The 27,058-nt window shown below is 42.5% G+C and overlaps 1 protein-coding gene across 1 annotated transcript in view; it reads left to right on the top strand.

The window, feature by feature from the left end:
* IQGAP2 (IQ motif containing GTPase activating protein 2) overlaps positions 1-27,058 on the top strand; it is a 291,384-nt gene that overhangs the window by 28,986 nt on the left and 235,340 nt on the right. Inside the window, exon 2 of the mRNA XM_082624118.1 lies at positions 20,585-20,684. Coding sequence (XP_082480244.1) covers positions 20,585-20,684 — 100 coding nt within the window. The remainder of the gene's footprint in view (positions 1-20,584; positions 20,685-27,058) is intronic.

Raw genomic sequence — 27,058 nt, 5'->3', positions numbered from 1 at the left:
TGGGCCCCAAAGCCTGCATTACTCATAGATGAGGTTGTTGAATTCTTATCTGTGTGATCTGAGCCCCTCCGGTTGAGCCATGGACACAAAGTCGTCTAAAGCCCGTGGAGAAGACTAAGGGAGCTATAAAAGGGATTGGACTGTAAGGCTTTCCTTGATGATATATGTACTCTGTTTCTCACATTTTCTCTAGGGGCAGTTGTTAATTGTCTTCATCCCACCCTTCTGGTGAAAATAAAAACCTATGGTATGATTTATTAGAAGAAGTCTTTCTTAACATCCAACAGTCTGACCTCACTTCCTTGAATGAAAATGGTATAACAGTAAAACTGGGCTATAACATTTATAGTCTTTGTCATAATACGGACCTATGGATTGACTTAACCCCCTGAATAGTTCTAGTAGTGAGTAAGTAAACTGTGTGCATGCTGTATGTGTGTAATGGGGAGGGGAAGGAATGTGAATCCTTTCTCACACAAAGTAAACGGACCGAGTGGTGCAATTTTTGCATCACAGGGCAAGTCTGAGAACACACCTGGCCACTCCTGCTACTTTCACTTAAGATGAAGAGTTTTAACGTTGTGTGTAAACATCTCCCTACCCAAGTCACTACTGAACTGTAGCCCCTCTTTCTTCTTTCTCCTAAACTTAAAATCGTCTAACAATATGATTACAGGAATAAAGACCAAATTCATGCTACTTGAATCTAAAGAGACATACAATGGAAGATTAAATAAACCATGTCCTGGCTGAACTTTTTTTCTGGAAGGGGCTGTACAACGAGTGTGTCACCATTTATAGTGAGAAAACATACACAAGTTAATCATTTCCAGAGTTTTAAATCATCTCGTTATAGAACCTCATTTCAGTATAATAGTTATATGACTGGAAGCAGAGGTTTCTGTGGTAAAGAACTCTAAAGTTCAGCTTTGTCCTATTGTGTATATACGAGGGGACAGAACCGTATGTGGAAGAGCATGGGTTCTAGAACCACACACCTGAATCTGGCTTGCCTGGCCCCAGGGCCTTGGGCAAGTCCCCAGCTCTCTGAGCCTTGTTTTCCTTCCATGTAAATTAGGTCCTCTGTCTAACAGAGTTGTTAAGATCAGTAACTACATGTCAGGCTACTAGCACAAAGCCTGGTAAATCACTGCAGGACTCAGTATTCCATATCTGAAATACACCCAGGGCTTTGTCATAGAGCAGGGGATCAGCTGTAGACTCGATGGCTGGAGGTTTAGCACTTTGGGCAAACTCTAGTTTTAGAAGATGCTTGTATAAAATTTTAATCCTTTCTTGACATGTTAAAAAAATTTTTTTCTGGTCACTTTGATGTTTTTTTTCGCTTATATGTTGGTTTATCAAATATAGGTGTGGGATTGAATATAAAATTCACAAACAGATATAAACAAACGAGAAAGGAGGCTCTCTCTTACAGTAGACGACCTCAAAATATTGATAGCAGGGCTTCCCTGGTGGCGCAGTGGTTGAGGGTCCGCCTGCCGATGCAGGGGACGTGGGTTCGTGCCCCGGTCCAGGAAGATCCCACATGCCGTGGAGTGGCTGGGCCCGTGAGCCATGGCTGCTGAGTCTGCACGACCGGAGCCTGTGCTCTGCAACGGGAGAGGCCACAACAGTGAGAGGCCTGCGTAAGGCAAAAAAAAAAAAAAAAATTATTGATAGCAGGAATAATGGAGTTAGAAAATCCTCAACAGATGCTAACACTGGTGGAGAAAGTTTTATGAGGAAAGGATATTTATCAGTACATAGTCACAAAGTGTCTCCCCCCAAATCACTTACTTATTACAAAGGAAAAAACAGTAAGTGTTTAGTGGAGAAAGCTGGCATACATCATCTTCACCAAGTGATTGAAGGTAACATCACCCATATTGAGACAAACCAACCTTACATGCCTCCTGATTTGAGGCTGTGAAAAGCGTACAACTTGTTTTGCTGTGTGTTTAAGTGCAAAAGGTGCATAACCTGAATTGAATCATGAGGAAACATCAGATGAATCTAAACTGGTGGACATTCTACAGAATTAATGGTCTGTAATCCCCCCAAACATGAGATCAACAAAGACAAGGGCTGATAACAGTTCCAGATTAAAGGGGGCTAGAGAGACATGGCAGCAAAATGCATGGGACAAAGAGAAAGCTGTAAAAGACATTATTGGGACAGGTGGTGAGACTTGAATATAGACTGGGGATTGGATAGTAGTGTATCAATATTAAATTTCCTGATTCAGATAGGTATACCAAGTTCATGTAATAGAATGCCCTTGTTCTTAAGAACTATACACAGAATTAAATATACTGAGAAGGAAGGTAGAGAAGCTGTAGCCCTAGGCCAGAGGGGTTCATGTTTGACATGACGTCCTCAGCTCTCTGGTCTGCTTTACTCTTGTCCCACTGTGGTGTTGAGAGAGGTGTGCAGAATGCTGACAGTAAGGGAAAGGCATTTTCCTTGAGCAGAGGTGAAATACTGCGTACATTGTGAACGTCTCATACTTCATTACCTTTGGATGGATGATTATCTGTGTGAAGATCTGGTGGGGGGACTTCCCTGGTGGCACAGTGGTTAAGAATCTGCCTGCCAATGCAGGGGACTCGGGTTCGAGCCGGGGTCCGGGAAGATCCCACATGCCACGGAGCAACTAAGCCCGTGCGCCACAACTACTGAGCCTGCGCTCTAGAGCCTGCGAGCCACAACTACTGAGCCTACGTGCCACAGCTACTGAAGCCCGCGCACCTAGAGCCCGTGCTCCACAAGAGAAGCCACTGCAACGAGAAGTCCACGCACCGCAAAGAAGAGTAGCCTCCGCTCGCCGCAACTAGAGAAAGCCCGCGTGCAGCAGTGAAGACCCAGCACAGCCAAAAAAAAACAAAAAAAACCTGGTGGGAACTCTAGGAGCAGTGTTTGAGACCTGGATGTGATTGTTATTGACCTTATTAAGTACTTTATTTAGATCTTTATTTTTTTTTTAAACAACGTCCAAGTGGATGCAATTAGGACAAGAGCGTTTTAAATTTTTGAAAGTGTTTTTCTATAAATTAAGCTAATCCTAAACCATTAATACTGTTAAGGAGAAGATAGATTTTAAAGTACTCCTATTGGGCAGATAAGGAAGTAAAACCCAGAGAGGATTAAGTGACTTGCTCAAGGTGGTTTCTTCCAGACCTTGAACCTTCAACTGTATGACCTCCTGGAAGTGGGTTCTTTCATAGATCATCAGTTCTATGTACTTTCTAGAAATAAAAGAAAGTATAAATACAAGAAATACAAGAAAGAAAACATCTCTTCTCTGCTCTAGTTTAGCAGTAGTTCTTGTCTTGAAAAGAAAATTAGACCCGAGAGATACCTTTTCTAATTTGAAATGCTTTGGTTCTATGAAACGGGTTGAAGAGGCTCAATTCGATTCAAGATCTGTGTCTGGTGAGCCCTCTAGATATTTCTGAATTCATCACTGCGAGGCCTAAGGGGTCCCGTGTCTTTAGGACTCTCCCAACGGTCTGTGACCAATAGGGTCTGCTGTTCTGTGCCTGTGTGAATTGATGGGTGAGTCCCCCGAGCCCAGCTGTCTGTCTTGCTGAGAAGCAGCGGAGCGCTGCTTAAGGGCGAGGTGAGGGAGCTGGAATGCCAGCCTGTGTGTCTCAGCTCTGCTGCTTGCCAGCTGTGGACGCTGGGCAAGGGTAATGATGATGACAATAATAATAACAGAACCTACCTCATAGGGCTGTGGATATTAAATGAGTTAACATTTGCAAAGAAGCGAGAACAGTGCCTGGCATATAGAAAGTGCTGTGTAAGCATTTGTTTTCAAATGTGATAAAATATACATAACATAAATCTACCATTTTAACCATTTGTAAGTGTACAGTTCTGTTATTAAGCACATTCATATTGTTGTGCAGCCGTTGCCACCACCCATCTCCAGACCTTTTTCAGCTTCCCATTCAGTTTGGGAAACACTGTCCCCGTTCACCACTAGCTCTACTTTCTCCCCTCTCTGCAGCCCCTGACAGTCACCATTCCACTTCTCGTCTCTATGACTTTGGTACCTACTCTATCTACCTCTACTCTAGATACCTTGGCTCATGCCAAGTACTTATTAAGAATCAAAGAACTTTGGGGTTTACACGCTGGTGTGTGTACAGAACAGGTTTGCTCAGTTTTATATAGAAAATTGGTGTAAACCTACCTTCCAAGAGCTATACTATACAGCTTGAATGTAGAACAGGCTTGGAGCATCCAGATGAACACGAGATGTGGGAAACAAGATGGAATGAGAAAGTTCTGGTTTCTCTTTGCCCAGCATTTTTTCCTCTTGACGTGCTTCCCTACTTCGTGAGCACAATGACAGTGGGTGCTGTGCGCACCGATGCGGTAAGGGGGTCAGGTCACTGTGGATTACAGCGAGGGGTGGTGATACGGGGCTTAGCCAGACTCCAGCGCTGCGGGAATAGCGGGTGGAGGGCCTTGGACGAGATGCTTCCTGGGAATGACACCTCCCAGCTGGTTCTCAAAGCCAGCTGCACACGTGCAGCCAAGCGTGAGCTGAGCTGGCGTCGACGCGGGGAGCTGTCCGGGGAGGCTGTCCTGCTGCCTGAGCCCTTCGCGCTGTGACACCCGGCGCCCTCAGGGTACACATGGCACATCTGCCTGGAATGCCAGTTTTACAAGTTTGGAGGCGGGGACTCCTTATATTTTAATACTGAACCACAGATCAGATGTGGAGTAGAATGCAACATGGATGATTCTTTTTAAGAGTGAATCTGAAATTAGACAATTCATGCTTATTGGGCTTTGAGTTGTGCCCCTACATGCTTCTCTTCACCCCCAATTCTTTCTGTGTGTTTACTTTCTTCTGCATTTAGGGTTATTTTTCTACAGAAGAACTCATTAAATATGCAGTGTGGGAAGCCTAGGTTTGTGTGGAGGTCAAGAGAGGGCTCAGAAGGGCGGGCTTGCCTCTCCTGCAAAGCTGTGTTCTCCACCTGTCAGCTGTGATCTGGGACACGTGATTTAGCTGTCCCAAGTTTCCATTTCCACATCTGTAAAATGGGAATAATACCAGTGTCACAGGATCGCTGTGGGTTAAACACAGTAATACTAGTGCCGGGGAAAACTGTGTCGTGGGAGTACTCTGGTGGCCATGGAGATGTGGGTGTTTAGAAGCCAGAGCCTCACAGCGGCTTCTCCCAGACCCTCTGCTTGTCCCTCTCCCAAGTCATGTGTGTAGCAAGGCTTCTGTGTGCTGTGACTCTCAGGCTTCTTTCTTTTCCTTCTGGACCTCTTCTCTCTGCCCTTCATCCACCACCACCCCTGCTCCCCTTTCAGATGCCTCTTTTTCTTCCCAATGTGATATCAAGCGGGAGGGAAGGCTGGGTTAGGGGCGGGTCTGGAGCTGCCCAAGACCATTCCAAAGGAGCCCACCTCGGAGGGCAAACAGCCATGTGGTGTGCTGCTTAAGGCTCTGACGCGTGGAGGCATCGGGATGGCAGTGGATGGAGCCCTAGGAGAGGGCATGGGGCAGCAAGGATTTTGAAGAGCAGATCTACGGCTGTTTCTTTCTTTCTTTTTTTTAAATTGAAGTATAGTTGATTTACAATGTTGTGTTAATTACTGCTATACAGCAGAGTGATTCAGTTATACATACATATATATATATATATATATATATATATATATATACACACACACATTCTTTTCTTTACTATTTTTTTCCATTATGGTGTATCACAGGATATTGAATATAGCTCCCTGGGCTATACAGAAGGATCTTGTTGTGTATCCGTTCTCTATAAAATAGCTTACCTCTGCTAACCCCTACCTCCCACTCCATCCCTCCCCCAACTCCCTCCCCCTTGGCAGCCACCAGTCTGTTCTCTATGTCTGTGAGTCTGTTTCTGTTTCATAGATAGGTTCATTTGTGAAATATTTTAGATTCCACATATAAGTGATAGCATATGGTATTTGTCTTTCTCTGACTTACTTCACTTAGTATGATGATCTCTAGTTGCATCCATATGGCTGCAAATGGCATTATTTCATTCTTTTTTTATGGCCGAGTAGTATTCCATTGTATATATGTATCACATCTTCTTCATCCATTCATCTGTCAGTGGACATTTAGGTTGTTACCATGACTTGCCTATTGTGAATAGTGCTGCTATGAACATAGGGGTGCATGTATCTTTTTGAATTATAGTTTTGTCTGGATATATGCCCAGGAGTGGGATTGCTGGATCATATGATAATTCTATTTTTAGTTTTCTGAGGAACCTCTGTATTGTTTTCCACAGTGGCTGCACCAACTTACATTCCCACCAACAGTGTAGGAGGGTTCCCTTTTCTCCACATAGGGCTGTTTCTTGAATCTCCATCCCCGTGGATGCAACTTTGCACATGTTCCAAGAAAAAACAAATCCTTGTTGACTCTGAATCCTGATGAATGGTAAAATAAGGAACTTGGTTTGAGTATTTAAATTAATAGTAAGTACAGTAATTTATGTCCCTGATTTAACAACTGATGCCAAATGCACTATATATGGAACGACATAGGAGATTATGTGTGTTATCAGGTAGATGTGCCAGGTTAACTTTGTTGAAAGAGCTTTTATTAATAGAATCAAACTCTGCCCAGCTCCTTAATGATGAGCTATCATCTGATCTTCCCACTGTCATCACATCAACTACACGGCTCAGAAACAGCTATACAACGTCCTGGTTCCTCTCAAGAAGTTCAGAGACTTGGAAGGGTGGGGAGGGGAGGAGTGGAGACTTGGAGGGCTGAGGAATGGGACAGGAGACAGAGCGCAAAGGTGCATCTTGAAAGTGCACATACAAAAAAAAAAAAATCTCATTTGGGGCTTCCCTGGCGGCGCAGTGGTTGAGAGTCTGCCTGCCGATGCAGGGGACACGGGTTCATGCCCCGGTCCGGGAAGATCCCACATGCCGCGGAGCGGCTGGGCCCGTGAGCCATGGCCGCTGGGCCTGCGCGTCCGGAGCCTGTGCTCCACAACGGGAGAGGCCACAACAGTGAGAGGCCCATGTACCGCAAAAAAAAAAAAAAAGAAAAAAAGAAAGTGCACATGCAACTTCTTCATGCTTCTTGTCTTCTCTAGTTGTGTTTCCCACCCAACTTTCTCTCCCCTCCCTCAAAACCTGACTTCAAACTCAATCTAGAAAACTGTCTCTGAGTAATCCTATCATTGAATACTCTCTTCTCTTCCCCTTGGCTTTTTTGTCCTTTGTCCTGTCATTAGTTGGCCCTTTTTCCAAAGGTTTTCTAAAATTTTCTCCAATGTTAAATGTTTTCTGTTAGATCATAAACTGTTAAGGGCACAGAATCCTTTCTCCCGCCTCATCCCATCTCTTCCCTCCACCCCTGACGTGTGCTGTGACTATTTAACTGCTAGTTAGAGATTTTGCTACTTACCAAAAGAAACACATTCTGTTGTTGTATTTATTGGTTTTAATTATAAGCCACTTGGAAGGCATTTTAGGACTCTGCATCTCCATAATTGTCTGCCAGCATTTTGCACCTAACAGATCAATTGTATGAATAAGTTTCCATCCTCACTTGGCTTCATAAACGTGGGTGTGTCTGCTGCACAGATGCTAGCAGGGCTGTCCTCTCTGGAGTAGAAACAATGGCTTAGTTCTGAAATTGTAATCAGGTCTTCTGAGGAACTAGTGCTGACACCCAGTTTGGCTTTCTCCTCTCATCTACATCGGACCAGTGGTGCAAGGGGATTTACATATAGTACCATGGTCCAGTCCCCAGGCAGAAAAGAAATGCCAGGGGAGATCAGTTATTCATCTAAGTCCAAAGCAGAAGAGCATGAATTATGTTTAAGGTGGCTGCTGTCCTGGCTGCTCTATAAAGTTTTTTGAGCTTTGGACTAAAGAATTCTAATTTCTGAAAACTTTGGTGTTTTTCATTGTGTTTATAAATGCATCCATTTTTCTAAATTTGGGACCCTGTACTTTCTATGAGCAGTAGTTCTGCGTGTTAGAACAAAAAGCACACAACAAGCCAAAACCAAAATGTTTTCAGCTTTGTTGCCCAAGTGGGGTGAATTCTTTCCCACAAGAGAGCCGTTCCCAGGGTATTTTATCCACTTTCCAAGTAGTTTACAAAATCACAGTTAGTATACATTCTCTTCAGCCTGCAGACTCGATGTTCGCTTCGCCCACTCTTGCCAACTCAACACCCTTCCCGCATCAGCCATTCCAGTTCCTCCTGCCGCTCCCTGTATTGTTGACCTAGAAGAATAAAAATATGTTTGCTCTAATATAATAGGGTACCTCCAAAAGTTCAGTAAAAACTAAACAGAAGCCAAGAGTTGGTTTTAAAGACAAACCAGCTCTGTAATCTATGCGCTCTGGGACCTTGAGCAAAACACTTACCCTATTTTAGCCTTGGTCAAGTGGAGGTCATAATACTTGTCCATCTCTCTGATGGGGCTGTGGCAGTCATATGATCTAATTGATGCGGTAGCAGTTTATAAATGTCGATGAATTCTATGAGGCCAAAAGCTGGTTGGAGTCCTGCTCTTTGATGTTGGTGTCATCTGCAGCATTTTATGATTTCTCACAAACCCAGTATCCCACAAACCCTAAATCAGCTGACACTGATTTTCATACTCTGTTTAAAAGCCAGAGATGCTTCTTGCTCATTAAAACTAGCCTAAACTGCTTTAGTCCAAAGTCAAGTTGAAATGAATTCTGTAGCCATGACTATATTGCCAACATACCTCCATTTGCATAGCATGATCCATCGGAGAGCTGAATTTTTGGCATGCTTTAAAAATTGACTGTCCTGGGCTTCCCTCGTGGCTCAGTGGTTAAGAATCCGCCTGCCAGTGCAGGGGACACGGGTTTGAGGCCTGGTCTGGGAAGATCCCACGTGCCACGGAGCAGCTAAGTCCATGCGCCACAACGACTGAGCCTGCGCTCTAGAGCCCACGTGCCACAACTGCTGAGCCCGCGTGCCACAACTACTGAAGCCCGTGCGCCTAGAGCCTGTTTTCTGCAACAAGAGAAGCCACCACAATGAGAAGACTGCACGCCACAACGAAAGAGTAGCCCCCGCTCACCGCAACTAGAGAAAGCCTTCACACAGCAACGAAGACCCAACGCAGCCATAAACAAACAAATAAATAAATAAATAAATTTATTTTTTAAAAAACTGACTGTCCTGAATCATGTGTTCATTCACACTCGCTAACAAACAGCATATGCTTGCATTAATAGTACCCTTCTGTTCTACATCCTAGCCTTCTGAGTCTGTTTTATTAAAGTCCTCTTCTAAATACACGTTTAAAGTCAGCTCCTCGTGTACCCCTACAATAGTGGGATGCCTCCATGTTGTTTCCTCGTTAATTACACAAACTTGTCTTTATGGACATTGGCCCGGGGGTTGCCTTTCTGGCGCAGAGCCATGTGCAGTTTCCACGTCCACCATCTGAAGTCACAAAATGAGTTGGCTGCTCTCTGTTGGCTTCCTTTTTCTTCCCCTGTACCAGGCTCTTCTACATCCTTTTCGTTCTGTTGCCAAATTGTGCTCTTGTAAAGCATACCCGTGGTTTTCTTCTAGTTCAGCCCTGTAAGGTTTCACGTCACATAGGTCTGCCGCAGCCTCCTCTTTGTTCTCCAGCTTAGGTCCTCTTCTGTTCATTCCCTTTCACTGACCTCCATCCCTACCTCTTCTCTCTCGTGAGCTTAGCACACCTTCCAACAGAGTGTGGTGCCATTAATCATCTTCCTCTCCGCTGTCTTTGAACTTCTGTGTGTGTGTGTGTGTGTGTGTGTGTGTGTTTTACACAATAAAACTGACTAAATATCATGAATTTTAATGCCTGTGATTCTTTTCTAGAAGTTCAAATGGGTCAATTAGTTGCATGAAAGGTATCTTTCTCAATGAAACTGACATTAAGGTTTATTCCTCATCATATTTTAAACATCTTTCTGTAACTGAACATAAAAACAAATTTAGGGCCTCCCTGGTGGCGCAGTGGTTGAGAGTCCGCCTGCCGATGCAGGGGATACGGGTTCGTGCCCCGGTCTGGGAGGATCCCATATGCCGCGGAGCGGCTGGGCCCGTGAGCCATGGCCGCTGGGCCTGCGCGTCCGGAGCCTGTGCTCCGCAACGGGAGAGGCCACAGCAGTGAGAGGCCCGCATACCGCAAAAAAAAAAAAAAAAAAAAAAAAAAAAAAAAAAAAAAAAACAAATTTAATCCTTTCTTATTTCTGATATAATTACAGTAGTACATATCAGTGGTATAGAGCAGCGTTCCCCAACCTTTTTGGCACCAGGGACCGGTTTCACGGAAGACAGTTTTTCCACGGACGGGGGTGGAGGGGAGGGGGGAGGGGTGCGGGGGATGGTTCAGGTGGTAATGTGAGCGATGGGGAGCAGCAGATGAAGCTTCGCTTGCTTGCCGGCTGCTCACCTCCTGCTGTGTGGCCTGGTTCCTAACAGGTCGCAGACCGGTACTGGTGCACAGCCCAGGAGTTGGGGACCCCTGGTATAGATATTTGGAAAATGTGTAGGAATCAAAGTTAAGGAAAAAACTCCAGAGCCCTCCTTTTGGAAACAAGTGCTTTAACATTCTAGCATTTCCTTTTAGGCTTTTTTTCCCCTTGATTAGAGTGCATATGATATACTCTTATATAATTATTATAGCAATATACACACACATATATATAAAATATGTATACGTGTGTGGAATTAAAATTGTGGTGCTTTTTAAAATTTATATAGCTTCAAATACATTCAATTTGCAAATTATATGGGAGATAGATGCTAAAGCAGCTAAGTGAGGGAAAAATTGAGTATAATCAATTATCCTTGGAAAAACTAGCTGATTATTGTCTTTACTATACATGTTTATGTTTTATATCTTATAACTAATTTAATGATTATATTAGAATTTATTAAATAATTAGAAATATATATGATTTTAAAATATTTTAAAAAATAATCATACAACAGCTTCATAGGGTAGATGGCATTATTCCCATTTTTCAGATGAGGAAACTGTCTAGTTAACTCTTTTATAAATATTTATTTATTTATTTATTTATTTGGCTGCATTGGGTCTTAGTTGCGGCGCGTGGGCTTCTCTCTTTCTCCCTATTTGTGGCATGCAGGCTTAGTAATTGTGGTGCACAGGCTCCGGAGTGCATGGGCTCAGTAGTTGCAGCTCACGGGCTCTCTAGTTGTGACATGTAGGCTCTAGAGTGCGGGCTTAGTTGCCCCACAGCATGTGGGACCTTAGTTCCCCAACCAGGGATCGAACCGTGTGCCCTGCATTGGAAGGCAGATTCTTCACCACTGGACCACCAGGGAAGTGCCTAGTTAACTCTTTCATAACTGAATGTGACAGTGTTATAGGCACCCAAAACCACTGCTCTTTCGTCTCAGCGCCCCTTTCCCTTTTTTAAAAATCAGGTATCTTTGTCAGTTTAGGCAGAAATTCACCTTTGGGGGGAAAAGAGAGGAAGTAGAATGGGGGAGGGTGCCTCAGATAAAATATGGTAAATTTTCTCAAATGCGTTCTCAGCATTTATTGACCATATGACTTTGTGTATGACATGATGTATCCTGTAAGTAGCATCATTTAGTTTTTTGTTTTGATCTTGTTTCAACTCTTGCATTCCTGATACGGTCTAACTTGGCAGTACTGAATATTATCTTAATATTTTTTCCTTCGTTGGACTACATTTGACGTTTCTGCATCTCTAAGAAATAAGCCTGTAATTTTACTGTCTATACTTTCTCAAGATAATAGCACTAATTGATGTGGTTTCCAGTAGGAAACATAAAGTCACAGAAATCTATCTGCTGATTAATGAGATATCAGTGATACCATTAACAACACCCCCAGAAGAGCCCAATGGCCGCGGGGCCAGTCATCAGACATTTGCATGCAGGGAGGCAGCAGGACTTGGGGAGGGTGGAAAGATCAGACCTTTGGAGTCAGAGTTCTTTCAGATCCCAATTCTGCCCCTGAAGGGCCATTAAGATCTTAGAATTGCCTAAACCTAAATGACCGAACCTCTCTGAGTTTCTTTCCCACCAGAAAAGGGGAGATTCAAATTCCTATCTTAAAGGGGGATAAGCGATAATAGATGTAAAGTATCTGGCAGGTAGTAAGTGATCATTATCTGTTAATCCTTTCTGTCTGCTACGTTTCATGCACTATCACAAAGTGCTCGTGTGAATGAGAGAAAGACAACATAGGCATCTGAAACTCAGAGAAGACTCACAACCAAGAGGCTGTTTTGTTTTCTTGCACTTACCTTTGAACTATTTGTGGGTTATTATTTCTTTTCTCCTAATAGTCAAGGAAAACTTAGGCCAAGCTGCCCTGTTCTATTGTCTTCTAAGACTCCTAGCTTTGTGGCAATACCCTCTGATATTCTGGGTTATTTGGAGTCGTTTGAGGGGACAGGGACAGGGTATTACCAGTGACTTGCTACTTCTTGAGAACAGCCCAGGAACTGTCATTACATAACCTGCTAAGTCTGTTTAACAGTTGTAAAATAGCATCATTCCCATGAAGTATTAAAGTTTAGGTAAACATCTATGTCCTTAAAATATTCATTATCTGTAGAAAACAGGGAGAATCATTTTAGGACTGGTTGTAAATGATTTGGAGCATTTTTGCACTGAGCATCTTAAGCACAAAAAGTTGATATCCAAGTGAGATGAGTTGAATTTCTTTCCCTTCCTTTAAAAATAGTAGAAGCTCATCCAGACTAAAGATTTTTATAATTCCTTCTGTAATTTTAACTCTTGGGGTTAAAAAGTCTTAAATTGGCCTTGGAAACTTGACACTCCATTCTTCCTTACTGAGATCTGTGTGGGGTGACAAAGTGTGTAGGAGCAGGCAGTGAGCAAATGGAATTTTCCCTGTGCCGACTTGGTAGCAAAAGAGATGGTTTTTGTCCCCAAAATGTTTTATTTGCAATTATAATTGACTACAGAATCCCAAATCTGAGAATCATTCCTTTTAATTCTTCTCCCAAATTGAGCAAAGTCCCTGACAGACCCCTCCCTCCCATCCCAGACTTCAGGTTGGCCCACCTTTGTATATGGGCCTTAACATCTACATGGTCTGCTTTGAGTTTCCAGATTATTAAAAAAAAAAAAGACATTCTTGTTCACATTTGCCCAGTGGCCCCAAATTAATTTTACCCCCATGTGTGAGATGTAGAAGTGAGGTCCTGTTCTGAAAAGGTGTCCTGGGTTTTGAGATCCAGCCTTGTTAGAAACAGATGGCATCTTAGGCGCTCAAGTATGATCACATTCTTGGGGGGAAAAGTTTGGGACCTTTTGTATCAAAGTGGGATCAAAGAACTCCTTTTCATATGTGGATCTTAAAGCTATGTACATTTAAATCATGTTTGCAGAAAGGGGTAAACTTTTCACAAAGCCTGAAATGTTTCTCGTTTTTCTGAGTAGTTACGACAAAGAAGCTATCTAACTCTTCTTGTCCTTAATAACCTCACTTGAAAAAGGACATTGGTAGCTAATGCTTGTAAGGAAGCTGTGTAGTTGGTTGGTTACCCTTCTTTCCCCACCTAGGAAATTCTCTTTCTGATGCTGAACTTGAAGATTTAAGGCTTTAGGGGAAGTGGCCACAGTCCCTTAATGCCATATGTAACCTGAATATCCTCTGAAGTTGTGTGTTGATAACTCTGGAGAGTTCTTAGAAATGTATGATGGGGGAGAATTTCCAGGAAAGGTGTGGAGGGCAAGCTTCAAATTCAGTTCTCCTTCCCTTGGGATCTGGACAGTATGGCTGTATTACCATCAGGGCTTGGAATTAGTTGGACTAAATTTAGGAAGGACATAGCATCTCTGCCCGTCAAGCACAAAGATGAGCACGCCAATCAGCAGACTTTACTGAGCACCTACTATTTACCTGGCACTTCGTAGGGATGTGGAGATGGATGAGCTGTGAGCCCGTGCACTCAGTGTCTTATAATTTCCATGGCTTGATGAAACCTTCAATGTCTTTAACAGGTGGAATGCAATCTCTATTGTTGTTTCATATTCTTTAGGGTGCCTGGGAATACGTTTCGGGTTGCTAAGGACTTCAACCCCAGGTTTGCCTATTTTTCAAAAGAAAATTCAGTTAAGGGAAGTTTGATCATGTGGTCCTTTAAGGCTTAAGATTAAGTAGCTGCGAAATGCTTCAGGAAGCTGGTAGGAAGCCAGAATATATCACGGGTCAGTTTACTGAGTATCAGCTTACTGGAAATCTTGGACTTGGGGTTCTCTCATTTTTTGTATCCTACCCCTGTAACCTGTCCCAGTTTTAGGGTTTTGGAATCAGCTCTCTTCCTTGGGGTATACATCTCTGGTTACCATAAGTTCTGAGAGGGAGGAGATACCCATTTAGGTGTAAAGGCAGTCTGAACTCTTACAAGATGGTTCAGTACATGTTTGAATTGAATGACCTACCTGAGGATATTCAGGGTTCCTTACAGAAATTTTGAGTTACACAAAACAACAATGTGTCCATAAAATGCTAAACTATGGCATGTTTCTATGAATTGATGATTCACGTTATATTCTTAACCTGCTTTTTCTTAAATAATACCGTTTTATAAAATGGAGATTCCCAACCCTGGTTTTGTGATTCTTGCCAACCTTCCCTCCAGTATATCCCTACTTATCTAAGCATCCTGTAAGTATGCCAATGTTTTAGTTGTTTAACTCTAATAAAAACTTCATGAGGGACTTAGTGTGTCATACTTGTCACTTGTGTCCAGTCCCTAGAACAGACTGGCACAAAGCAGCCACTGTAATATTTGTTGAACAAATGAATAAATTTTAATACAAAGGAGATGGTGGCCTTGGTGTCCTTGTGTGAAGGGAGCAAGTAGAGTAGCTGAAGTGAACAAGTGACCACGCCAACTCCTTCATGAATAAGGTAGGTCTTGGGCTATTTTCCTGGTGGATTTTGTGGGTGTCCTTTGAAAAATGATCTCCTTAGGTTCCTTCTTTCTCTAACCTTATAGTTCTATTTCAAAACTTTTTCTACAGACTCATTCTGTTCCTTAAACCTCTGAATAAACCCTATAATGCAATTTCCAAAGAATGTGATTGCTTTACCATCTTTTAGCCAATGTCAGCTAACATAACAGAAAGTGTTTTGTGAGTCGCTAATACTTCAGGAAGTTGTTCTCCACAACGAACGTCCTCGTGTTTCTTAGGGTTCAAGGCAGCAAGTAAAGATGAACTTTAGAGGAAGTCTCAGTTAATCAATTTGCTTTAAAATAAAAGCAACTCTGAAGGCACTTCAGTGATCTTCCCTTGGGCTTGGCAGTGACAAGCGCCTTCCGCAGCTCATTCAGATTCAGCAGTAGCATGGCACCGGGCAAAGAGCAGGGGCTGAGGTGCTGAGGGACCTCAGTTCCAGCCCTGGCTCTGCCATTGACCCAGCAGTAACTGTAGGTGGGCCCTTCCCCTTGCATGACCCCCTTCTCCTCAATTGTAAGAAAGAGTTAGTTGCTATCTTCCAGGGAGATGATGAAAAGCACACAGTAACATGGAAAAGTGCTTCATAGGCGATAAAGTCATGCTTAAGTGTATTCTTTAATCAGCTCCGTGATGGCTTTTTAAATGGCAGTGTCATCCATGCCAGTGGTTCTTATTAGAAGTTGCTAATTAGTAAATATTGAGTAACGCAGAAATATTTGCAGGCAACCTCTGTGGCCCAGAGGGATCTGCTTTCGTCATGGTTAAGACATTCTCACACTCGGAACCTTGGCTTACGCTTTGACAATAGGTTATGAAGGAAGGAAGGTGAGACTGAAGTGTGTGTGGTCTCAAGGGCAGTAGCCAGGTATGTGGTCCAGTGGGCTGGGTCAGGAGGGAAGGAAGGGATATGTAAAAAGAAGCCCCATGAGGGAAAACATTTTTTGTTTTGTTCACTGCCCCGTCCCTGGTGCTTTGACTCATGCCTGGCTCATTGAATCTGAGTCGAGTAAAGTCTACAGAATGGCGCTGTATTTGCTCCATCAATGACCACATCCTTTATTCAGTGTAAGTAGGCAAATAAAACTACCCCCCCGTAGATACTTTAAAGCCCATTTATTACTCTTTCCTGATAAAAGATTATATGTTCATCACATATTTGAATGGAGCATGCAGCCTGTGCAGGGAAGTGTGCTGCACACCGTGAGGACACAGATATGTCTTCTAGGAGTTTACTGTTAAACGAAGAAGTATAGGAGGTACTGGTACCAAACTCAAGGTTTGTGTGCCCCACGCACAGTGAGGCCAAACAAACCGAAACGTGGGAGTTTGGAGCAGAGAAAGGTTTATTGCAGGACCAAGCAAGGAGAACAGGTGGCTCGTGCTCACAACCCCCAAACTCTCTGATGGTTTTCGGGGAGAAGTTCTTATAGGCAGAATTGGGGGTGAGGGCTGCAGAGTGTGTGGCTTTCTTCTTCTTCTGGTGGTGAGGTAACAGGGTGGTGCTCTAGGAATCTTGTGCTCAGCCTGAAGTTACCATCCTCCACCTGGGTGGGGGCCTTAGTTCCTGTAGAAGAACTCAAAGATATATATGTTTTTTAATTTATTTATTTTATTTTTAAATTTTATTTATTTATTGTTTCTGGCTGCGTTGGGTCTCCGTTGCTGCGTGCGGGCTTTCTCTAGTTGAGGCGAGTGGGGGCTACTCTTCGTTGCGGTGCATGGGTTTCTCATTGCGGTGGCTTCTCTTGTTGTGGAGCACAGGTTCTAGGCACGGGCTTCAGTAGTTGTGGCATGTGGGCTCAGTAGTTGTGGCTCACAGACTGTAGAGCCAGGCTCAGTGAACTCAAAGATATTGTTATATATATTCCTTGAGGAGGAACCGGGACCCTGCCCATCGCTGCACTAGAGTTTCTTTTCTGCTCCTTCTTTGTTTCTGCATTCCGTCCCTTCCCTTATTAGTAACTGTTTGAGTCTGTCCTTTGGTACTCAGGGAAGGTCTAGGAGGCTAAAATTTTTTCCTGCAAACAAGGAACAGGGGACCCGGAAAGGATTTGTACCCGGGAGGCTCCCACAGGGTCCTGTCCGGTTTCAGTACCAGGAGAGAGGACAGTGTGAACAGGAATAGTCAGGGGAGACTTTGGGAAGGAAGTGGCCCTTGAGTTGAGCCTTAAAGATAGGTAGAGGGGCTTCCCTGGTGGCACAGTGGTTAAGAATCTGCCTGCCAATGCAGGGGACATGGATTCAAGCCCTGGTCCGGGAAGATCCCACATGCCACAGAGCAACTAAGCCCACGAGCCACAACTCCTGAGCCCGCATGCCACAACTACTGAAGCCCACGCGCCTAGAGCCCGTGCTCCGCAACAAGAGAGGCCACCACAATGAGAAGCCCGCGCACTGCAACGAAGAGTAGCCCCCGCTCACCGCAACTAGACAAAGCCTGCGAGCAACCAATGCAGCCAGAAATAAGTAAATTAATTAAATAAATAAATTTATAAAAAAACAAGACAGAATTCCATCAGCTATGGCCAAAACGTTGCAGTGGCGATATAAAGCTTTGTGGGGAGAGTGTGTTTTAATTCAAATGTTAAGTCAGATCTTCTCTTTGGACAGGGTGATGTCAGAGTTTGAGAGCCCCCGGCAGCCCTGGGCTGGTAGGATGCTGCATGGCTTGTGGAGGCAGCTGGGGGGCAGAGGCCTGGGGCCAGCGTTGCTGGTGCTTCCGTCTCCTTCTGGGTGGGCTGGTTGAGGCTGGAAGGAAGCAGCAGCCAAGAAGGAAGGTGGCAGTGAGAGTGACCCCACCTTTACCTCTGAGGAGGGCAAAATGACCAGTTGGACTCCGACTAAGAGTTTTCTATTGCTTGCAAGCTTTAACATGCTGAAGGCACCATAAAATGAAAATATTCTGTCAGAAATGGGAGGCAGTCTTTAGACTGAAATTAAAATGAGAAGCTGGTAGTCATGGGGGATCCTGGGGGTTAACTGTTAGGAACAATGGAGATGGAGGATTAGCTGATGCTATGCAGGCATGCTAGGAATCTTCTAAGAAAACCCAGGATGAGAAGATCATAGTTTCAAAGTATATTCATGGCAGGGTGATGGTTAGCTCATTACTAAAGATTCACTGGAAGATAATTGTTGAGCAAATATTTGAGTGCCCTCTCCATGCAAGGAACCACATAAAAGATGAAGCAAAAGAGTCGTTTCCTCTAAAGAATCCCCAGTCTGGAGAGGGAGATGTGACCCAGTTACAGTGGGGGCTTCCACGATGAGTGATATAATAGAAATGTGGATCAAGGCGCTGAGGACTGGGGATGGATTCGGACTTCGAGATCCACAGAAGTTTGCTCAAGAAGATACAGAGGTGTCACACACAGGCGAGACAGTGGCTTTCCAGACAGAGAGATGGTGGAGAGAAGAAGAACTCAAACTTAAAAGGGAGTGGTTTGGGCCTGGAACGTGGTGCTGCCAGGAAGGGTGGCTGAACTGTAGGCTTCAGGAAGGGGAGGGGAGAGAACGTGTTTTCTTCCTGAACTTTGTTCTGTAAGATGTGGGGATCCATCGAAGGTTTGGAGAGGAAGAATAGCATCAGTAGGACTGTATGTTAGAAAGATGCTTCTGGGGACAGTGAGGAGAACGGGTGGAGGAGGGGTGGCGACTGGAGGGCTGTTTGAGGGCTGTCGCAAGAGTCCAGGGGAGAGATGCCAAAGGCCTGGGGTCTCCGAGTGGAGGTGCAGAGGAGGGTTGTTCGAGAGCTTCAGTACTTTTCCTAAACCTGAAAGCTCTCTTCTAAAGTTAAATCAGATTCAACTTGTTAAAAAAAAAAGAAAGAAAGAAAGAAAGATGCTTTTGACAAATACAAATCTTTGTTGAGCCCTCTTGGTGTCATTGGTGTAGGCTGAGGTCTCCCCGTTTTAAGGAATTGAGCCACAAGGAAACTTGGGAGTCGTTGGGCGGGGTGGGAATAGGGAAAAGGATAGTGATCCGTGTGGAAACTCCTGCTCCTTTGGCCCTGCTTTTGTTGTATACCAGCCTGTCCTAGTGCTCTTCCAGCCTCTCCTGCTGCTGCTTTTTCTTCCTCCCCCATAAACAAAGACATTTCCCAAAGTGCTGTACTTGCTTTTTCCATCCCATCCCAATACTGCTAGCTCTAATGTTTCTGCTCTTCACTCGGGCAAATGGCCTCTCAGCCTGTTTGCTCAGAGGGTAAAGTGGGATAGATTATGCACCTGCCTCAGAGAGAGTTGTGAGACTTGAATGAAACACTGCATAGAAAACGCCGCCTAACCCTTGAAGGAAAGTAACTACTCAATAAATAAGCATGTAGTACATATTTCCATGCTTACGGTATTCCGTCATTTTTTATATTGACATAAATTTAATCTCCCCTTTCTTTTGAGTTCTTTGAGGGTTTGGTTTTTTTTTTTTCGATCTTAAGTGTCGAGCACTGTACTTGCCCAGTAAGAGTTCAAAATGTTACTTCCTTTTGTCTGCCAGATTGATATTTCATATTCCTCATCAGTAGGGCATGGGGTTGGCCTTTCCTAGGGATGGATGGATGACCGTCACATCCTTTTCTCCTCTGCTTGGGACCAGGGGTCCCATTTATGGAATGGCTGACTGGAGCTGGCGGCTGGGGAACAAAAGAGCAAACACGGACGGTCCTGCCCCTCATGACCACAGCCTTGCTGCCTGCACACATTGTCTTCGTTAGATGAGTAATCTAACAAATGAGAAACCACATTCATTTTACAACCATCAGAATGAAAGTTCAGAACTGAACAGGAAAAAGGGGGCCTTTGCATGAGAGAGGAGTGTTGTCGTGTAAATAGGCAGCTGAGAGTTGGCTGATGTGACTGTTGGCGGCTGTGGGGTACTGTTGAGCCCGCAGGCAGAGGAAGTGCAATCAGGAAACGGGGAAGCTGTACTCTACAGAAAAGCAAGGCTGAAGCATGGCAGTTTATAAACTAGGCTTGTGTTGGAATAAAGGTGTGGGCTTGGAGACTCTGCTCACTGGCTGTCCCCATGGCTTTTTTCTTTTGGATACCTGTTGACCAGGGAAAGTTAGCCTTGTAAAGACCAAGAGATAAATGAGGGAGGAACTTTAGTGACTTTGTCATCTGTAAAGTAGGATTTGGGTTGGATGAGAAACCTTAATTCCCTCTAGGAGTGTTAAAACACAGGTCCTTGTAGATTCTTTGTTCAACCCCAGAATTTCTAGGATGGTCCAAGCTGAGCCATTGGACCAATTCTACAAGCTTATTGAGCAAAGTTGTTGCTGGTAGACTGTCCTCTAATTGACTTGAGGCTGTCTGAATCCTGTGGCATCATGTCTGTGAAATCTGATTGCTATTCTCCTTCTATTATTTCATGTCAACTTGTACTTCAGTATTGCATTTTCTGTTAGAAATAATATAATATTGTAAAATCCAACAACAAATCTCTTTCTGCGCTTGATGTTTCAATACCTCCATCTCTCATTATTCGGTGTTGAGCTGCATATGCGTTTTTCCTAGTTGGTCGTCTCATTATTTGATGAACACTGTCCTTAACAAGTCATGTGATGTTATCCTCTATTTCTAGCTATTGTGGACGATGAAAGACTCTCGGCAGAGGAGATGGATGAGAGGAGGCGGCAGAATATCGCGTATGAATATTTGTGCCACCTGGAGGAAGCCAAAAGGTAAGATTCAAACTTAGTCTATTTATGCACCTTCTCTTGGAGATGAGCTTTGGAGTACTGTATTTTTAATAACTCATTTGCAGCCTTTTTGGTAGTAAGGTAATGGGAGAAGAACCACCTGTGTTTTGTAAATGGCAGAACTGAGAAAAAGTGGCTACCACAGCCATGGTCAAGGCACTAGGGAGGCAGCTGTTCCTTTTTCTTCCTTAGAGCCTCCTAGGAAATCTCTAGGCAAATTGCAGATTATTTCAGAATTTCTCATCTCTCTGGCACGGATGTGGGGAAGCAGCAGAGACTTAAATCAACTTCCTTTTCCTCCAGAGCCTCCTCATATCTTTTCTCCAACTCTACCCCAATGATTATAATTATTACTACTCTTATTAATTAATGTATAATTATATATTCCTATATACCCAGTAGAAAAATAGCATTTCAGACTGAAGTCCATCGTTCACTAAACTGGAGAGTAGGTTTATGACAGCAATCTCCTTTTCAACCCATGGTTGTGTGACCACTTAGGATATGTTGTCTCTAAAATCACACTGACTCTTTCAGACTTTGTAGATTACAAGTCAATGTTGGGTTCTCCAAGGAGAAAGTGAAGATAAAGTATTTGCACTTAGGCCTCGGTATCAGGGGAATCAGAACTTTGTCCTTTGCTGGGTGCATACTGCAGTGCCCATATGCCATGGGTTAGATTCTGATTTAATGCTTTGTGCTGTGATCAAGCAACAGTATTGTTTCATGGACAGATATGTTCCAGCTCTTTCATCTCTGTAGAAAATAAACATTGAGTTAATGGTCATTGGTGTTAATTATCTCTGATCACTGATAAATAGCTACCTACAGAGCTAGAAGAATGAGGTTTCTAATCACTGTTTTGTAGAAGAACATTCAGTGACACATGCACTAATTTGGCCTCAAAATTGCTTAAAAGGGGGTTTTCCAAGGTTGTTTAATGTTTTAACAGAGGCTTGTAGCTCTAAGCTCTAAAAGCTCAGTTTTTAAGGTTATTTAATGTGTCTGGAAGTTGACAGGTTGCAAGTCACTGAAGACTCACTGTCAGTCTAAGATTATTAAAAACATGCTTTTAGTCAAATTGTGGCTAAAGTTAGATAGGGAGAGGGATTCACAGACATTCAAAATAGACATGCTGGACTTCCCTGGTGGCACAGTGGTTGGGAATCCACCTGCCAATGCAGGAGACACAGGTTCGAGCCCTGGTCCGGGAAGATCCCACATGCCGTGGAGCAACTAAGCCCGTGCACCACAACTTCTGAGCCTGTGCTCTAGAGCCCACGAGCCACAACTACGGAGCCCACGTGCCACAACTATTAAGCCCGCACACCTAGACCCTGTGCTCCACAAGAGAAGCCACCGCAATGAGAAGCCTGTGCACCGCAACGAAGAGTGGCCCCATTCTCTGCAACTAGAGAAAGCCCACGCGCAGCAACGAAGACCCAATGCAGCCAAAAATAAATAAATAAATAAGTTTACTTTAAAAAAATCAAAATAAACATGCTTTCAATGAAAAAGTTTAAGGAGAGTTAGTGGAAACTTCCTCCTGACACACACTTTGCGTTCTAAGTTTTTGCCTCCTGGGTTCTACAAGTGGGGATCAGTGTCACACGGAGGGGAAGAGGTGTGAGCGGGAGTTAGTAGACTGAATTTCCTGGCCTTAGGTCCACCAATTCTGAGCTCTGTGACCTTGGACAGGTCACTTAACTTGTCAGAACTTCAGTTTTGTCTCCCCTGTAAGGGATGATAAAGATGTTACCACTACCTGCCCTACTTACTTCATGGATTTTTTTTGTTTTTTTCTTCTAAAAATCAACTAAGAAGGTGTAAGTGTTCTGTGAACTATAGTACCAGTCAACTGTATGGTGATAACATAAGTCATAGTTTTCTTCTGAATGTATCAAGATAGCTTTGAAGCTTGTCATCAAGAATTCTGTAGTTAAATTTTGATTTCAAAAAGTCAACGTAATGGACTTCCCTGGTGGTGCAGTAGTTAAGAATCTGCCTGCCAATGCAGGGGACATGGGTTCGAGCCCTGGTCTGTGAAGATCCCACATGCCACGGAGCAACTAAGCCCGCGTGCCACAACTACTGAAGCTCGCGTGCTAGAGCCCGTGCTCTACAACAAGAGAAGCCACCGCAGTGAGAAGCCCATGCACCGCCACAAAGAGTAGCCTCTGCTCACAGCAACTAGAGAAAGCCCGCACACAGCAACAAGACCCCATGCAGCCAAAAATAAATAAATAAATTTATTTATTTTTTAAAAAGACAAAGTTTAAAGGAAAAAAAAGTCAACGTAACAATTAGCCCAAGTTCTCTGAAGAAAGTTTCCTTAGGAATAGTTTTGTTGAAAGAATAGATTGTAAAATACACAGCTTTTCCTCTAGGATTGTTTTCATAAATTTATCTTACAAGGAGAGGTTAAATGTAATATGTATTTATGAATCTTTTATTAATATCTGAACACTTCTTATGACTTTCAGGGAAGCTGTTTTTTGGTTATGGAGTATTTAAAAATTACATGGCTATTAATAGATATGTTTGCTATGATTTCAGAAAGCATAGTATACAGAATTCAATGGTCCTGAACTCAGGAAATAAATGAAGGGGGGAGTTAGTATTCAAAAAGTTATTTATTTGAAAGGGTTTATTGCCTGATTCTTTTACAATGTTAATGCCTTAGGAATTTATCATACCGGGTTTATTATAGTGCATGCACGTGTGTGTTCATGTGAGTGTAGTTGCCTTAGAATATTGAATTTCTACTGAATGGTACACTTAGAATGTGAAAGTTTAGCTAGGAACTGTTTCTTGTTTAAAGTTTCTTGTTTAAACTGATCAAAGTCAGTTGAACTGACTTTGGTGCACTTCAAGTAGAGATGTATTGGGTCTGTCTTTGTGCCTCTATTTTTTCTTTCCAAGGGTGAGAACTGGAAGGATACCTAGCCTATATGTCCTGTAACTCAAAATTTTTTAAAATTCAGAATTGTAAGAGTCCAGTATATCTTTAATTTTGGTTTTATTACTTTCAAGATTCTGTGATCATTAATCTCAGACCATTTAAAGGTTGCTTCATTCAGAGGAGGATATCACTACCAACACTATAGAAATAAAAAGGATGTTGATGGAATGCTATGAACAGTTATATGCCAACAGATTAGTTAACCTAGATGAAATGTACACATTCCTAGAAAGACACAAACTACTAAAACTGACTCAAGAAGAAATTTAAAAAACTGAATAGATGTGAAACAAGTAAAAAAGATTGAGTCAATACTCAAAAAACTTCCCGCTCTTCCAAAAAATGTAAGAGGAGAGAACACTTCCTAACTCATTCTGTTGAGACCAGTATTACTCTGATACCAAAACTAAAGGTACCTCAAGAAAACTACAGACCAGTATCCCTTATGAATACAAATACAAAAATCCTCAACAAACTCAAACTGAGTTCAGCAACATCTAAAAAGGTTTGTATACCATCAAGTGGGATTTATCCCAGCCATGCAAGCTTAGTTTAATCTAAAAATCATTCAATCGAGACAATTCAGTGGGGAAGAAAAAGTCTTTTCAACAAATGATGCTGAGACAACTGGATATATACATGCATAAAAATGAATTTGGATCCCTACCTCATACCATGTACAAAAATTATCTTAAAATGGTTTTGTTAATCTAAATGTATGAATCACAACTGTAAATCTCTTAGAAGAAAACACAGCAGTAAATCTTTGTGACCTTGGGTTAGGCAGTGTTTTTGAGACTTGACACCAAAAGCACAAGCCAAAAAAAGAAAACTAGATAAATTAGACATCATGAACATTAAACCTTTTTTATTCAAAGGGATGCCATCAAGAAATTGAAAAGACAACTCATGTAATGGGGGAAAATATTTGCAAATCATATATTTGATAAGAGACTTGTATTCAGAATATATAAAGAACTCTTACAACGCACCATGAAAAGTAAATAGCATAATTTAAAAATGGGCAAAGTTTCAGGGCTTCCCTGGTGGGGCAGTGGTTGAGAATCCGCCTGCCGATGCAGGGGACACGGGTTCATGCCCTGGTCCGGGAAGATCCCACATGCCACGGAGTGGCTGGGCCCGTGAGCCATGGCCACTGAGCCTGCGCGTCTGGAGCCTGTGCTTCGCAACGGGAGAGGTCACAGCAGTGAGAGGCCCGCGTAACGAAAAAAAAAGAAATGGGCAAAGTTTCTAAATAGACATTTTCCCAAATAAGATACACAAACGAACCATAAGAACAGGAGAGGATGCTTAACATCAGTCATTAGGGAAATACAAATCAAAACCACAGTGAGATACCGTTTCATGCTAGGATAGCTATAATCAAAAAGAATGACAATCACAAGTTTTTAAGGATGTAGAGAGATTGGAACCCTCGTACATTGCTGGTTGGATTGTAAAATGGTGGAGCTACTTTGTAAAACAGTCTGGTAGCTCCTCAAAAAATTAAATACAGAGTTACTATATGATCCAACAATTCCACCACTAGGTATATCCCCAAGAAAATTGAAAACCTATGTCCACACAAAAATCTGCACACAAATGTTCATTGAAGTGTTATTCATTAGAGCAAAAAGTGGAAACAACTCAAATGTCCGCCTACTGATGAATGGATAAACAGTGTGTGATATAGCCATATAATGAAACATTATTCAGCTATAAAAAAGTATTAGCAAATCAGATTTAATAATGTATAAAAAGAACTATATAAATCACAACCAAGTGGAATTTATCGCAGGTTTGCAAGGCTGGTTCAACATTTGAAAATCAGTTAATGTGCTTCATCACATCAATAGTCTAAATAAGAAAAAATCATATGATTATATCATTAGGTGCAGAAAAAGCATTTGACAAAATTCAATACCTATTCATGATAAAAATTCTTAGTAAAGTAGGAATATAGGGAAACATCCTGAACTTGAGAAAGACTATTTACAAAAACCCTACAGCTAACATCATACTTCCTGGTGAGAAACTTGAAACGTTCCCACTAAGATCAGGTGCAAGCCAAAGGTATTCCCCCTCATCACTCCTTTTCAATATTATAGTGGAAGTTTTAGCTAATGCAATAAAACAAGAAAGGGAAATAGAAGATATACAGATTGGAAAGGAAGATAAAATCTATCTTTGTTTGCAGATGACATGATCTACAATATAGAAAACCTGAAAGGATAAAAAAAAAAAACCCTGGAACTAATAAGCAATTATAACATGCTTGCAGGATACAAGGTTAACATACAAGTCAATTGCTTTCCTGTGTACCAGCAACGAACAAGTGGAATTTAAAAGTAAAATACATTACCATTTACATTAGCATCCCGCAAAATGAAATACTTAGGTATAAATTTAACAAAATGTATACAAGATCTATATGAGGAAAACCACAAAACTCTGATGAATGAAATCAAAGAACTAAATAAACAGATATTCCATATTCATGGATAGGAAGACTAAATATTGTCAAGATAATTCTTCCCAGCTTGATCTGTTGCCTCAATCAAAATTCCAGAAAGTTATTTTGTGGATATTAACAACTGGATTTTAAAGTTTATATGGAGAAGCAAAAGACCTAGAATAGCTAACACAATATTGAAGGAGAACAAAGTTGGAGGAATGACACTACCCAACTTCAAACTTAATATAAAGCTACAGTAATCAAGACATGGTGGTACTGGTGAAAAAATGGACAAATAGATCAGTGGGACAGAATAGAGAGCATAGAAATAGACCCCTGTAGATACAGTCAGTTGAACTTTGACAAAGGAGCAAAGCAATACAATGGAGCAAAGATGGTCTTTTTCAACAAATGGTGCTGGAACAACTGGGCATCCACATGCAATGAAATCTAGACACAGACTTTACACCCTTCACAAAAATTGACTCAAGTGGATCAGATCAACATGTAAAATTCAAAACTATAAAACTCCCAGAGGCTAATGATAAAGGAGAAAACCCTAGATGAACTTGAGTATGGCAATGGCTTTATTTATTTATTTATTCATTCATTCATGCATGCATGCTGCACAGGGTCTTAGTTGTGACGTGTAGGATCTTTAGTTGTGGCATGCGAACTTGTAGTTGCAGCATGAATGTGGGATCTAGATCCCCGACCAGGGATCGAACCCTGGCCCCTGCATTGGGAGCACGGAGTCTTACCCACTGGACCACCAGGGAAGTCCCTGGCAATGGCTTTTAAGATATAGCACCAATGTCATGATCCATGAAAGAAAGAATTGGTGAGCTGGACTTCATTACGTTTAAAAGTTTCTGCTCTGCAATAGACAATGTCAAGAGATTGAGAAGACAAGCCACAGACTGGGAGAAAGTATTTGCA

This window comes from Mesoplodon mirus, assembly GCF_964341445.2.
Source record: "Mesoplodon mirus genome assembly, chromosome: 5".
Taxonomy (NCBI): domain Eukaryota; kingdom Metazoa; phylum Chordata; class Mammalia; order Artiodactyla; family Ziphiidae; genus Mesoplodon; species Mesoplodon mirus.
Note: the sequence above shows the minus strand (reverse complement) of the source record. Positions and strands in the feature narration are given on the sequence as shown.